Raw genomic sequence first — 13,589 nt, 5'->3', positions numbered from 1 at the left:
GAAGGAGGGAAGCTGGGGCTGGCTGGGGGTGGGAAGATGCAGGGGCAGCAGCAGATCAAGGACAGGTTGGATTTAGGTTTTGTTTTTTTTTTAAATACAGCTTGCTAAATACTCCTTTGTTCTACACTTAGAGTGGCAGACAGCTATAAGAGTGGAGCTGCATTCAAGAACTGATTTTTTTTTTGTATAAAAAGGTCAAGTAGAGCATAATTCATATCAAATTTGTTTACATGACCTCAGTTATAAGGGATACGCACATGTATTTGCTAATGGATCTGAGATCAGGTTCAGAGTTTGAAAGTCTCTGAAAGTAGCTTTTGCACAAAACAGATTGCAATGGAACAGACATTCCACCTACCCTAAAGCACTTCAGTCTCAAGAGGGAAAATACTTTTACAATAGCCTTGCTGAATATTCAGAGAACAGGAGCAACTACAAAAGTAGTTTGTGGCTCAGAACCCAAGCTACAAGAAACCTACTAGCAGGGCTGGAAATCACCAAACAGGAGCGGAACTAAAAATGACAACATCAAAAATGAGAAGAGATGCAGGTCTGGTCTAAGAAATTCAGCTTTGCACAAATTATGCTTTTAGTATAGGAGTATGTTAAAGAGAAATGCAGCTTCTCTCACCTCTTTGGTAGCATGGTTCCCCACCACAGCTGCTCCATACTTGCCTTGCTTCATATACTGCCCATTTGTGCTAAAAGGCAAAGTAAGATAGTCAGCTGCAAGTCCATTCCTTCTTCAGAGTTCTCTGGTGTTTATGAGGTGCTTTTCATCTTGGTATCCAAGGGCCACTTCCTATAGGCTTCTGAGTCAGACTGAGGTCTCCTTAACTTAGTGGAGCTAAATCTTTTTAGCTTGCCCCAAAGTCACAGGGAACTTAAATTCTGGTGTTTTTTAAACCGGAGTGATCTTTCCAAAGCAGAACACAGACATTGTGTATAGTTTTGGTATTACGCTCCCCCCCTCCAGTTTTCCAGGGGGTGAATTCAGCATTGATAAAGAGGATCTGTCAGAGCTGGCCACAAACAGTGCAAGTGACATGCCAGAATCCCCAGGCAGATCCTTAATCAAAACATGCAACACTTCCTGCTGTTCAAGTCCTGGGCTTCCCAGCTACATCTGGCAATGAACCACATAATCCTAACCTGCAGCACACAGATATTCTATTTGTAGGCTTTTTTGATCCATGACTTGTATCAAATCATGTGGCATTTGTGTAATGTGGACACCAACATAAGAGTCCCTTTCCATGCTCCAAATATTTCCCTCTTGTGATATAATCTTAAAATTGGAGTCCAGATCTCTAGCAATGAAAGGCCAGTGCCAGAACCCTCAGCTCTGCCTACTGTGGTACTTACTACCGAAAGGCATGAACTGCTGTGGCGACAAATACTAATGGGGCTGCTGAGGTCGCTGTGGTTGTAGGTGTCTTCTGGGCTGGCTGACCTGCTGAAGAATAAACCAGAGTGAGACGTGACAGCAGTGGAACTTTCTTCACAATTGGAATTGACCAGCATGCTTCAAAATATAGTCGTGTTAAATTTAAGATTGCATTGATTTGTCTAATGTAGACATTTTATCAAACTATTAGCAAGATGAATGTAGACTGACCCAGATGGTGAATCACTGTTGCATTCACCTAGAACTAGTCCCCACCAATGCATAGAATCAAATTCAGAAGAGAAATGAGTCCGTGTGAGCTGTTCTTTGCTCAACAGCTGCTGCTAGTTCAACTAGAGTTATTGCAAAGCTGCCCTGGAAGCAAACCTCAAGAGGGTCAGAGGGGAGAGCAGCTGACAAGACCATTGGGATAGCTAGTGCCATGGTTTTACCCAGGTAATAGATAATCCAACAAAACGGCCACTGTGCTACAATACTAAGGGTCTCCATTTCTCAGACAAGCCAAGGAAACTACCACGGCTGAAGTTCAATCCTTAGTTTACCGAGAGCTCAGAATAAAACTGGGACCCTTGTCTTGGGGCTTGTCTGCAAGTCGTGTGCAGCAAGCCAGGGTGTAAATCTACAGCGCACTGGCCTGCTATACGCTAAGTGGCTGTGTGGACCCTACTCCTGTGCACTAGGAGGTTCCAACGCACATTGACCTATTGTTGTTTAAAAGTGTAATACGTCAAAGGGAAAATCTATGCACAGTAGCAGGGTCCACACGGTCACTTTGTGTGCAGCCAGCTGATGCGCTCTAGATACACACCACAACTTGCCACGCACTAAGTCTCTGTATAGACAAGCCCCAAGACAAGGGACCGTGTTCTACGATGAACTCTCAGTTACTCATCCGTTAAGTGAAGGTAAAATTTGTGCAGGTTTTGTAAGACCTTTGGGTGAAATACCATAGAAATGCTATGTAATAACAACAAGGGAAAACATGCCTACTGACATCTGAACAGGTCTGTGGTCTTTTGCAATCACAACAGAGATAGTTCTTCAAAACAGCCACAACCCCAATCATTTACTTTGCATTCTTACGCCCCCCCAGCAGCTGTTCTACTATTTATACTGTACAGTGAAACACAGACTGCAATGTATTATAGAATTTGAAAAACTGCTTGCCAGCACATAAATATTGAAAATGATACAAAAATGGTGCATCATAAAATGAATATTGATGACAATTATCTCACTACCATCTCACACGTGCTGCAGAAAGAACAATATATTGAAGAAATTATGGACGCTAGATACAGTACATAGTGTATCAGGTAAGGCAAGTTTTGTTTTGTTAGTTGAAGGGACTTAACACAACCTTTAAAAAAGTTATTTAGGTGCTGTTGTATTAATTTAGATGGACTATATGTGGACTAAAGGTATTAACATAATGCAGTCACAGTCCGGCATCGTACTGCATTAAACAAGATTCGGGGTTTGGTTTACAGAGACCTCAGCCTGCTTAGTATCATAGCAAACATAATTAAAATTCTTTTAACCTTTTACTAAAGATCCAAAAAAGGAAAAACAGTGGAAGCATTTGAAAAGTATTAAGGCTTTCATTTTAACAACATTCCTTGGTCCCTTTTCCTTCTAAAATCTCTCTCCAGCTAAAGGGAAACACCTTTGTTTGATAGTCTTTCAGATGGTATTAAAGATGGAATGAATAAAGAAGAAGAGAGAAGTTAGTTGTGATGGATTGAAGCTGTTATTCTTATGGTCCAATTCTGTTTCCTAAAAAGACAAAACAAGACAAAACACACACCAGAGGGGTGAGAAAAGAACAGCAAGAGAGAAAATGCAGCTCGTCTCTGGTGATGATTCTCACTTGCAGCCTCAAAGCTTGAGAAAAATCACATGCATGAGTGCCAGGTTTGTATAATTTTTGGTGGTACCCAGAACGGGTCCAAGTCCCGCCCCCCACACCTGCCTTGCAAGCCCCTGGGGGAAGGGGGGCCGCTGGCCAGGCCCATGTGGGAGAGGGGTGGGGCCAGGAGGTGGGGGCAGCCACCCCGCTGCTTGGGAAGGGAGCAGCTCCTGGCCAGGGCCCTGGACCCATGTGGGAGGAGGGAAGGGGCAGGGCTGGGAGGGGGAAGGGGCTGCCGTGCTGCTTGGGGCATGAGCGGCTCCTGGCCAGGGCACTGGGCCCACATGGGAGGGGGCAGAGTGAAGGAGCAGGGCCAGGAGGGGGAGCGGCCACCGCACTGCTTGGGGGCAAGGCTGGCACCAGAGTTGCTCCTGGCTAGCTGCTGGGAGTGTGTCCGGAGGGAGAGTGCAGGAGGCAGAACGGCTGGGCTGCCCTGGGCACTGGGGGCCACGGCACTCTGCCCCCGCATGGCTAAGCGCCACTAGAGACTCCACAGCCAGCCCAGCGGCCGGCCCCCCAGCAGCACCAAGATATTGGTGGAGCATGGGCACCACAGGCCTGTATAACTTGCCGCCTATGATCACATGGTCTGATGAGCCACTCCAAGACTTGACGAACTGATACCAGCACTGGGCTGTTTAGGGCATTGCCTCTAGTTGCCTCTCTGGTCACAGGCTTACAGCAGTGTCCCAGAATATACAGTCTTAAGTGGCTAAACCAGACTCTTGTTAGACAGAAGGAAAAAGAAGAGGGATAGGAAAGAGAAGAAATTGGGGGGGAGGGAGGGGGAGGAAAAGGATACAGAGGTGGAAGGTGGTGGGCAAGGGGGAAAAGTCTCATATCCCCGGTGGTTTTTGTGTTTCAGCTGGTGGAGGTGGTGATGCTATGTGGCTCCCATCTCTTTGGCCCAGTCTGGTCAGAACATCTTTCAGGATCAGGATGATGAAGGTTCCAGGAGACAGTGGGGGTGAAGCTTGCTCCAGGAAAAGCTTGCTTTTTCTTCCTCAAGTCTTTTTAAAAAACCCGAAAGGGAGCAATGGGCAGAATAGCCCATCCTTTCATTATTTTGTCTACCAATTGGGCCTAGCTTCCAACACACCAATTTCGGTTCACTGATTTCTGATTCCACACCTTTCTTGTCCACCTACCTAGCATGATCTTAACACAGTAGAACTTTTTGTTTGGACTAATTCAGTCTCCCTTTCGCAACCTTTCCCCCCATCAAATTTTTTTGCTAATAGGTTATTGTGACATCTTATGAACTCACTTTTTACAATTAAATTCACAATTAGTATAAATTTGTAGGCCCAATTATCAGTGCTTAACTCCCACTAAAATCAATGGGAGTTAGATGCATTTAAATATTTGGCTGTTACTATACCAAAATTTGATGGGACCAAAATGTAAGTAACTTAAAACAAGAACATGCAGCTTTTAAAAAAAAAAACAGGCCAGCTGCTTTGGGATGAGGAAATTAGAACTTCATATTTCTGGTGGGCATACTTGATGTGCATACACATCTACACTGTTCAACTGATCAGTTCTTGTGACAGGCAGGGTATTGAAATTTAACAGAGGGGGTTTTCTGAACCTCGAACAGCAAAACTCACTTGAATACTCAGCCTAGTCAGAAGAACAAAGATGACCTGCAGCATGCTTAGTGCAAAGACACATGCATAGTAAAATATGTGCACCTTTAATAACTGGGCTTTTTCAGGCACTTTTATCACCTCAAAACAGCCTATGCTTTTACTAGCAGCTACAATACAGCCAACCAATATAGATAAACTAATGGAAACAAAAGTATGCACATTTGCTATCTGGTCCAAGAACAGGATTTTTCAACAGCAAACTAACTAGATCCCTTCAGAGTTTATAATGGAGAATGTGACACACAAAGTTAGAGGAATGCAAGGAGCCACTGAAACACAGATCTGGGCCATCTTGAAGTAGTTCATTATACATCAGCTGACAGCAGCAATTACTGGTATTAGGCAGCATGAAGACACTGTTCCCTGGCCTAGGCCTCAATCTGCAGCAAGCAGATTTATGCACTGACAATTCAGAACCATAGAAAGTTGCCAAGAGAAGGTGCTTTTTGCCAGTTGGTACTTTTAGTAACTGAGAAAACAGTATGGCATTTAGCCAGATGTTTCTGGGGAACTGCTCAGCAGTGAAAAAATAATACTGAAACTGAAATTGCCATCTAAGTTTCATAGTTACTAACCCATTGAGATAAGTGGGGCAGAGTTGTCAGGTATAGTTTCAGGCTGTCTGCTGACTCAGAGACAACACTGCATTTATTTATTTATTTACATTTAGTTAATACTTTCAATATTCTCTTCAGCAACCCTAGGTAATTTGTTAGTCACCTGGCATACAGAATCGGAAAGTCCTTTGGTCAGGTCAACATAGAGAAGAAAATGTTAAGACACAGCCAGTGACAGGGCTCTCTTGAGACACAGTGCTGTAGGAACGGTCTCCGCTTCCCTATCCCTTCTTTGTCTGTTCCTTTATCTTAGCCTCAGGTGAGTGAGCCCTGTGTTTGTGATAACACAGGCACCTGACACCCCTCCACCTCAGAGCCTTTGCTTCCCTTTTCCCTGCAGAGAGGTGGGGGGAATCTCCTTCCTATTGGATGTTGGTCGCTAAGTGTGAATGTCCTAGCCATTGGGATTTCCATTGTCTATTCTGGATTCTCCAGTCGTGTGTAGACTTTATTCAGTTTGTTAATGTCTCTGGTCTCTAATCAGACTGCTAGTGTGAGTCAAACACCTCGGTCCTTCCCAAATCCCAATCCCTTTACACTCAGTGTATAGCAGTGCAAAGCCCAGAGGAAAACAGAGGCATGCATCAGAATAATAAAAATTGCTGAAAATTCAGACATTCATCACACCAGTTACTTACCAGCTGCTGCGTGGCCTTTTCTAGGCTGTTTTGGTGCTGTATATTGAAAGAATTCATTTCCGTGGCCTGATACTGTCTGATCCAGTTCAAAGAGAGAGGCCAATCTGGCACTGCTAAGAGAAGAGAAATCACACATTTTGTTTACTGGACAGGCTTTTTAAAGAAAGGGGAAGTTGCTAACTTTAAATTGTATCAAGATATAAAGTGTCACTTGCTGTTTTAGAGACACCCAGTTGGATTGAAATTAAATAGCTCAGTACTGAATAACTGATCACTAAATTTTGAAAAAGCTGGTTTTACATGCACAACTCATTTTAACGATTTTTAGATTACAGAGAATGATTATAAAGAACATCCATTTTATTATGCTTCCTCAAACTTTAATAGCACACAAGACTGAGAAAACAAAAAAACGGCATTGCTCCATATTAGCAAGCAGGCACACTGGAATACTCTGGGGCTCCCAAGTGTATGTGTTTAGAGATAATGGAGATTCAGGAGTTAAGGATGCAAAGCCTTTTTAAAATGCAAGTTCTTAAAGCAAGCAGAGGAGAGTTTAAGAACATTCCCTTTGATTGCTATAAACCCAAACAGCAACAAGCTAGATGAAAAGAATCAGAGCGAAAGATATGGAAGTCACAATTCTAGTTTCATTGTTTAAGGAGAGTGAAACAAAATACCTCAAGAGAAGAAGTTAACTTAGAGCTAGTCTTTAGTTTATTAGTTACCCTTTTTAATCTTGTAGTATTTGTATCTTCGCCCCTTTCAGAAGAGTTTTAAAAACAAACAAACAAACAAACAAACAAACAAACAAACAAACAAACAAACAAACAAACAAACAAACAAACAAACAAACAAACAAACAAACAAACAAACAAACAAACAAACGTCATTGTCAATCGCATAGACCACTACCCACAGATATCTGGCAGTTTTCAAGTGGTTTTACCTCTATAGCAACAGAAATGTTAACACTTGCACAGAGGAATCACAATAAACTAGATCTGCAAGTTCACTGGCGACAAAAGGCTAAGGGCTAAAGAGTGCTCACTATGGAATGGATGTTTTTATTCTTATGGTTAAGTACATATTAGTACGATGTCCTTGTGTGAGCAGCCACTATTATTCTTACTATTATTCGGTTACTGTAAACCTACTTCCAAACAAAACTGGACTGCAAGAAATACCTTTTTAAAAATTAGATTAAATTAACATTAAAAATCTTGTTTTTTCTTGCCTGTGTTACCACCATAATCTTAGGGTGCTAACGGTGGAAGAGTGGGGGGCCATGTCTATACATTCAGTGCTGCAGCTGTACCGACACAGCTGCAGCGTGTCTGGTGAAGACGCTCTATGCTGACAGGAGGGAACTTTTCTGTCAGCATAAAAAAAGCCATCTTCGCAAACAGCAGAAGCCACCTCGGTGAGAGAAGCAATCCTGCTGACATAGCGTTGTGCACGCCAGTGCTTATGTCGGTGTAACTTATGTCACTCAGGGGAGTGGTTTATTCACACCCCTGAGAGACATAAGTTATGCTGACATAGGCCTTGGTGTAGACAAAGCCTAAATCTAATTTACTTTACATCTATCATTCTACAGGTTTACTTCCAAATTTCACAACTGAACTAAACTAGTAACTTGCACTACTACTTCTCTGCCACAATGCTGCTATGGTCTGGGCTTGCAACATTTTATTTTTTTCCCAGAGCAGTTTTCATTTAAAGTTTAACACCTAGCAATTCAATTTTCACCAGATGTTTTAAACACAAACACCTTTAAAATCAACAGCTAGAACTAAATGTAGTTGTCTGAATGAAAACATGCTTTAATTCAAACTTTTCAAGGAGCAGGAAACAGTCAAAGAAAGGAAAATTCAGGATTTAATGTCTTTCTAATGTATACCTTGGTTTTGTGATGCACAGTTTAAGAAACATAAAAAAGCGGGTGTTTATAAGCACAGTCTAGCAAACTATAAAATTAACAACCTCGGTAACTTTTTACATCAGAGAAAAGGTCAAAAGATATTTTTTCTTGCCCAAGTATCATCCAGCAATAGAAGATTGGAATTCTGATGAATTCTTGGACACCATCCCGGCCTGCCCTAAGAACTGCATTTAATTCCACCCCCAAACTCATATGCTTTGATTCTATGGCCAGAAGGGACCACTATGATCATCTAGTCTGACCTGCATAGCACAGGCCAGAGAAGTTTCCCCCAAAAAATTTGTTTGAACCAGATCATATCTTCTGGAAAAGCATTCAATCTTGATTTTAAAAGTGCCACCTTATTTCCAGTATGAACTTGTCTAGTTTCTATTTCCAGCTATGGAATCTTTATAACTTTGTCTGCTGGATTAAAGAGCTCAGTATCAAATATTTGTTCCCCACACACATTCAGAATGCAACCAACCTTCTATTATTAAGCTAAACAGATTGAGTAACTTGAGTCTATTATTAAGGCCAAGAAGATTTGGCTTATACTGTAAATTTATTTCATACTGCATTTTAGAGAGAAAATATTTCTTGACTTCCTTCATTTTAGTGAACAAACTTCCCTATTCAATGGACAATAGAAAAAAAAAGAGCTATTAGTTCATCATGAGTTCAGAAACTCAGAAGGCTCATTCTGAACTGCAACTGACAAAGTGTGCTATGGCTGAGGTTCAGTTTTATATACAGATTGTGAGGTGTCAGCTACCAAGAGAATATCTATAAATCAGACTTCCTCTACAGAAACAATCTCACGGATTTCCTGCCAAAGATATTCCATGCTCCATGTTTCTGACATTATGCTCTGAAAGGTCCTTTTCTGTACTGTTTTTCTAGCACAATTACAAATTCTGAGGCAAGCCCAAGATTTATTGCAGCTCTCTGTGAAATTTAGCACCTCAGCACATTTCCACACATGAACAGCAAAAGTACAGACTGATTCTAAACAGCATCTTTTTCCACAGCAGTGATTTTCTGAAAGCACATGACCTTGTAAGTAGAATATTAAAAACATCTGATTGCTATTTATTTGTACTTGAGGAGTTTGTGGAGCCAGGGGATTAGTGTTCAGGTTTTTTTTTGGAATCTACATTTTAAGAGAAACTTACATGTGTGCCAAGTCAACTTTGTTTGCAGACTCACAATTAACCTCATCACAAGACCATCACACCCTCCTGACTCCACTTCCTTTTGAAAATAAGGAAGCAGCAGTAGGACCAAGTCTTCTAATACAGCAAACCCAGTTTTTCTATGAGGAAACTCTGAGCACTGCAGATCCACTTCTGCATATAAGGGTTGCTACAGGATACCAGGAGAAGATAGATACTCTAAATAAAAGTGAATTATAAAACAGACTCAAATGACCTTTAGAGTTAGGAGCCATTTATGAGTAGATACATTTTGGAGAACAGGGGCATCAACCATACTGGATTTGTTTCTGGGGGATCTAGTACTAGTCCTTTTTCCACTGGGAGCCAGTGATCAGCAACAGAACCTCCAGACCAAAGTCCAAATGTCATGATAGAGGGAAATTTCCTTCCTAAATCTAGCATACATATAAAGGTATTTGTGTGGCCCCATCACTATAGTGACTGAGGTGCACAGTCTTTTAGTGTACTATCCTTACACCCACCCAATCCTGTGAGATGGGGATAACACCACTCTCCTATCTGACATACTAGGAACAGAGGCACAAAAAATCTGAGGGTATGTCTACACTGCAGTTGGGAGTGTGCCACCAGACCAGGTAAACTGGCTCAAGCTAGCACACTAAAAATTGCACAGTGGACATTACAGCATGGGCAGTGGCTCAGACTAGCTACCCGAGTCCCAGCCCATGCACCACTGCACCAACTGAGCTCAGGTGGCTAGCCCGGGCAGCCCCCTGTGCTCCAGCATCTACACTGCTATTTTTAGTGAGCTAGCTTGAGCAGAGCTATTGGGAATCTGACTCCCTGGGCTGGGGGCATGCTCCCAGCTACAGCACAGACATAACATACTGTAAGTGACTTCCATACACAGGAAGTCTGTGGCAGAGCAGTGAACTGAATCTAGGGCCATGTCTATACTGATGGCGGCAAATTCACCGCTGCCAGATTGATCTTTCTGGATCAACTGAGCGGTCAGTGTAGACCCGCTCAATCAATCAGGAAGTCGACGCTGGTAAACCACCCCCTTAAGTAGTGTAATGCTGCGTCAACGGCACAGCACAGTGTAGACAGCGCGCAGAAGGGAAGCAGAGCAGTCGATGTGAGTTACGCAAGCTACTTTGTGTAGTTTGCGTATCTCTCGTCGACTGCCGCCGAATCTCCAGGTAAGTGTAGACCAGGGCTAGGTCACCCAAGTCACAGTCCCTTGGACCATATTTCCTCATACAAGCCTATGAAGGGTCCTCTAAGAATTTTCTCCCGGGGGGTGGGGTGGGGTGGGGGGGGAGAGAAACAAGGGGGATGGTAGATGAGCAGTCCTAATACTTTTCAGTTGCATCGCACTGTTGTCGTAGCCATGTCGGTCCCAGGATATCAGAGAAACAATGTGGGTGAGGTAATGTCTTTTATTGGACCAACTTCTGTTGGTGAGAGAGACAAGCTTCCCAGCTTACACAGCCCTGAAGAAGAGCTCTGTGTGGCTTGAAATCTTGTCTTTCTCACCAACGGAAGTTGGTCCAATAAAAGATATTACCTTACCCAATTTTGTCTCTCTACCTTTCAGTTAGCAATTATTCTGCATCATTTTATTGCCCATCCCCAACACAAAGGGTCACTGTAGGTACCAACAAGACTTCCCTAGCATGGGGTTTAAAATGAGGAAGGTATTTCACAGTTAAATTCTCAGATAGTTCTCTCTGCCCTGTAGGAGTACTTGAATGATACTGCTCAGACTGCATCAAAGCTGCCTTATCATCAGCCATGGTTAGACAGAAGTCCCGCTGCTGGGCGATGACTTCACTTCCTTCGTAGCCGCACTTACTGAAAAACGAAATTTAATAAATGAGCCATATTGAGAACCTTGTTTTTATTTATTAATACACCCTCTCTCTGAAAAGCACCTTTCCACTTGCAAAGTTTGACCTGGAGTTTTTTTTATTTCATGACAACCTTGTACCAGCAATTCACAATAGTCTGAACTCATTGACATAAGACCCTAATTCTCCCTGCGGAGTTTAAAGAGCAGGGCTTCACTACCACTTTTAGTTAGTTCTGAATAGATATAATGCATATCTAATGTGAAGCAATACTGAAAGTTATGGACTTCTTCAAGCAAAGATCAATGAACCCAGAGCAACTGCTAGAACTATTAAGCTGCATCAGATGAAGAAAAGCCTATACAATCTTAGAATTTTATAGTTTTTAGGAACTGTATTCTGCCACTCAGATGAATGTTTTTCCTTAGCATATTTTAAGAGATTTCTACATGAAAGCAGCCTTACACGTGAGGCTGAAATACATTCCTTTGCCACATGAAGAAAGAGAATATTATGTACTAATTAGCAAGTTAAACAAGAACTGATTAGCTGTAGTTTCAATTCTAAACATTCCTTTGATTACAGTCTCGAGTTCAGCCCAGTGGAACAGGCTGACAGACTTGACTATGATGTCAAACATCATTTACAGTCGAAGGAAAGTGTCCTGCTAGTTCAGTGCGCGGAAGCAGTGCATTTTGCAATTTCATGTACAGCAAGCTTCCACTCACGGCCTGCCGACACTAGTCATTACAGCCGGACTGTAACCCCCTCCCTTTTCCTGGATTTGTAACACAGGCCGGACTGGAGAAGGAAGCTTTGGGAGGAGGATCGTCACCACCAGGCAAAGTCACCGGCCCCAAATGCCGCCGTCCTTGGCCCGCATTCCAGCAGTGCGCAAACAGATGTCGAGCTCCTTCTGGCCACCCACCCACCCACGGGCTTATCCCAGCCCCTCAGCTCCGGCAGCAGCGGCCCGGCCCGGCCCGGCCGTCAGTGGCTGGTGGCAGGGCCCGTGTCCGCCCATCACGAGGCGGGCTGGGGCCAGGGGCTGCCCGCCCGGACGGCGGTCGGGGCAGGAAGCGGGGCAGGAAGCGAAGCAGGGCCGGAGAGCCAGGGGCCGGGCAGCAGGAGCCCCGGGCCGGGCCCGTCGCTCGCGGGTCACCGCAGGCAGGCCCGCCGGGGACGGTCACGAGAGCCAGCGCGAGCGGGCAGGGAGCGGGGCTGCCGGCGCCCCGAGGGCAGGGGAGGGGCGCAGAGCCAGGGGCGCTCACCCGCCGGTGGGGGACAAGAAATCCGCGTCATCCTCCTCCGCGCCGCCGTACATGCTGGCTGGGGACGGCCGGTCTCGCCCGGCCCGGCTACGCTGCCCGGAAGCAGAAGAGCGGCCAGAGCCCCCAACCACAGCGTGTGTCGCAAAACCGTCGCGCAGCAGTAGCGGGGAGGCGGGAGGGCAGCCGCTCGCTTTCCAGCTAGGCCTGGGGGGGGGAGCGAGGCATGTGACGCGAATGCGGGGGCGGGAGTGGGCAAGACCTGGCCAATGGCGCGCGGCCACCCCCGGGGGCGGGTCGCGTTCCCCAATGGAGAGGCATCCCGCCTCGCCGGGGCGGGCCCGAGGACACGTCCCGGGAGGGGGCGGGGTCTGTAGCCCTTGAGCGGGAGGGAGCGAGCCGGCGCGGCAGCAGCGGACGGGCCGGTGTCCGTGTCCGTGTCCGTGTCCGTGTCCGTGTCCGGTCCGGAGCGGTGAGTGGCGCGGGGCCCGGGCTCTGTTCGCAGCGCGGCTCGCTGGCGCCCTGGGCCCGGCCCGTCCGCGCGGTGGTGACCGGCCGGCCGGGGGCTGGGCTGGGCCGGGCCGGACCGGACCGGGCCGATCCCCTGGAGGGTGGTGGCGGCTCGGCTCCTGCAGTGCCGGGCCGTGCGAGCACCGGGGGGCTGAGGCGCGGACACGTGCCCGCCCTGGGGGGGCCTGGCCGGCTCGCTGGGGTGCGCGCAGGGCTGCGGGCGCGCGTCACCCCGGGACGGTGGCGGCTGCCGGCGGCTCCCGAGGCACGTTCGGCGGGGCAGCCCGGGCGCGCTGGGCAGCAGGTGCGGAGCGCAGCCGCCGCTGAGCCGTGCACGCCGGCGCTGGCCGGGGGGCGGGAGGTGAACGTGCAGACTGGCTCCGTGTTTCGCGGGTGCGAAGCGGGCAGGTTGTGTTCACTGCGCTTGGCCGGGAACCTAGAGACCGCTCCGTGTTCTTATGAGAAGTGTCCCCGGGGCGTGACTGAGCCCTTGGTCTCACACCCTGTCCGAAATGATGCCTCGTATAACCCAGTGCTCCCTGGACCCACACCTGGGCACTGGTCGTTATGGACTCAGAGGGAGTGTACCCCACTTCAGCCACCAGCACCATTTCCTGCAGCGCTGCGGGGTT

At 46.2% G+C, this 13,589-nt stretch overlaps 2 protein-coding genes across 6 annotated transcripts in view; one reads left to right on the top strand and one right to left on the bottom strand.

Annotated features, from left to right (window-relative positions):
* FKBP15 (FKBP prolyl isomerase family member 15) overlaps positions 1–12,594 on the bottom strand; it is a 53,798-nt gene extending 41,204 nt beyond the window's left edge. For 3 of the 5 annotated variants that reach the window (XM_067561545.1, XM_067561548.1, XM_067561546.1), the window contains exons 1-4: positions 12,451–12,594; positions 6,225–6,337; positions 1,366–1,456; positions 632–701 (exon numbers count right to left, since the gene is read on the bottom strand). In XM_067561545.1, the coding sequence (XP_067417646.1) occupies positions 632–701; positions 1,366–1,456; positions 6,225–6,337; positions 12,451–12,503 (327 nt within the window). In that variant the 5' untranslated portion in view covers positions 12,504–12,594. The remainder of the gene's footprint in view (positions 1–631; positions 702–1,365; positions 1,457–6,224; positions 6,338–12,450) is intronic. The other 2 variants (XM_067561547.1, XM_067561550.1) reach the window with 1 other exon arrangement.
* Positions 12,595–12,839: 245 nt separating this feature from the next.
* SLC31A1 (solute carrier family 31 member 1) overlaps positions 12,840–13,589 on the top strand; it is a 54,536-nt gene continuing 53,786 nt past the window's right edge. The window contains exon 1 of the mRNA XM_067561541.1: positions 12,840–12,919. The gene's annotated coding sequence lies outside the window, so the exon portion shown is untranslated. The remainder of the gene's footprint in view (positions 12,920–13,589) is intronic.

The sequence above is a fragment of the Emydura macquarii genome, unplaced genomic scaffold, assembly GCF_026122565.2.
Source record: "Emydura macquarii macquarii isolate MOO-44397 ecotype Brisbane River unplaced genomic scaffold, CSIRO-AGI_Emac_v2 contig_2417, whole genome shotgun sequence".
Taxonomy (NCBI): Eukaryota; Metazoa; Chordata; order Testudines; family Chelidae; genus Emydura; species Emydura macquarii.
The sequence above is the reverse complement of the archived record's forward strand: the minus strand, read 5'-3'. Positions and strand labels throughout refer to the sequence as shown.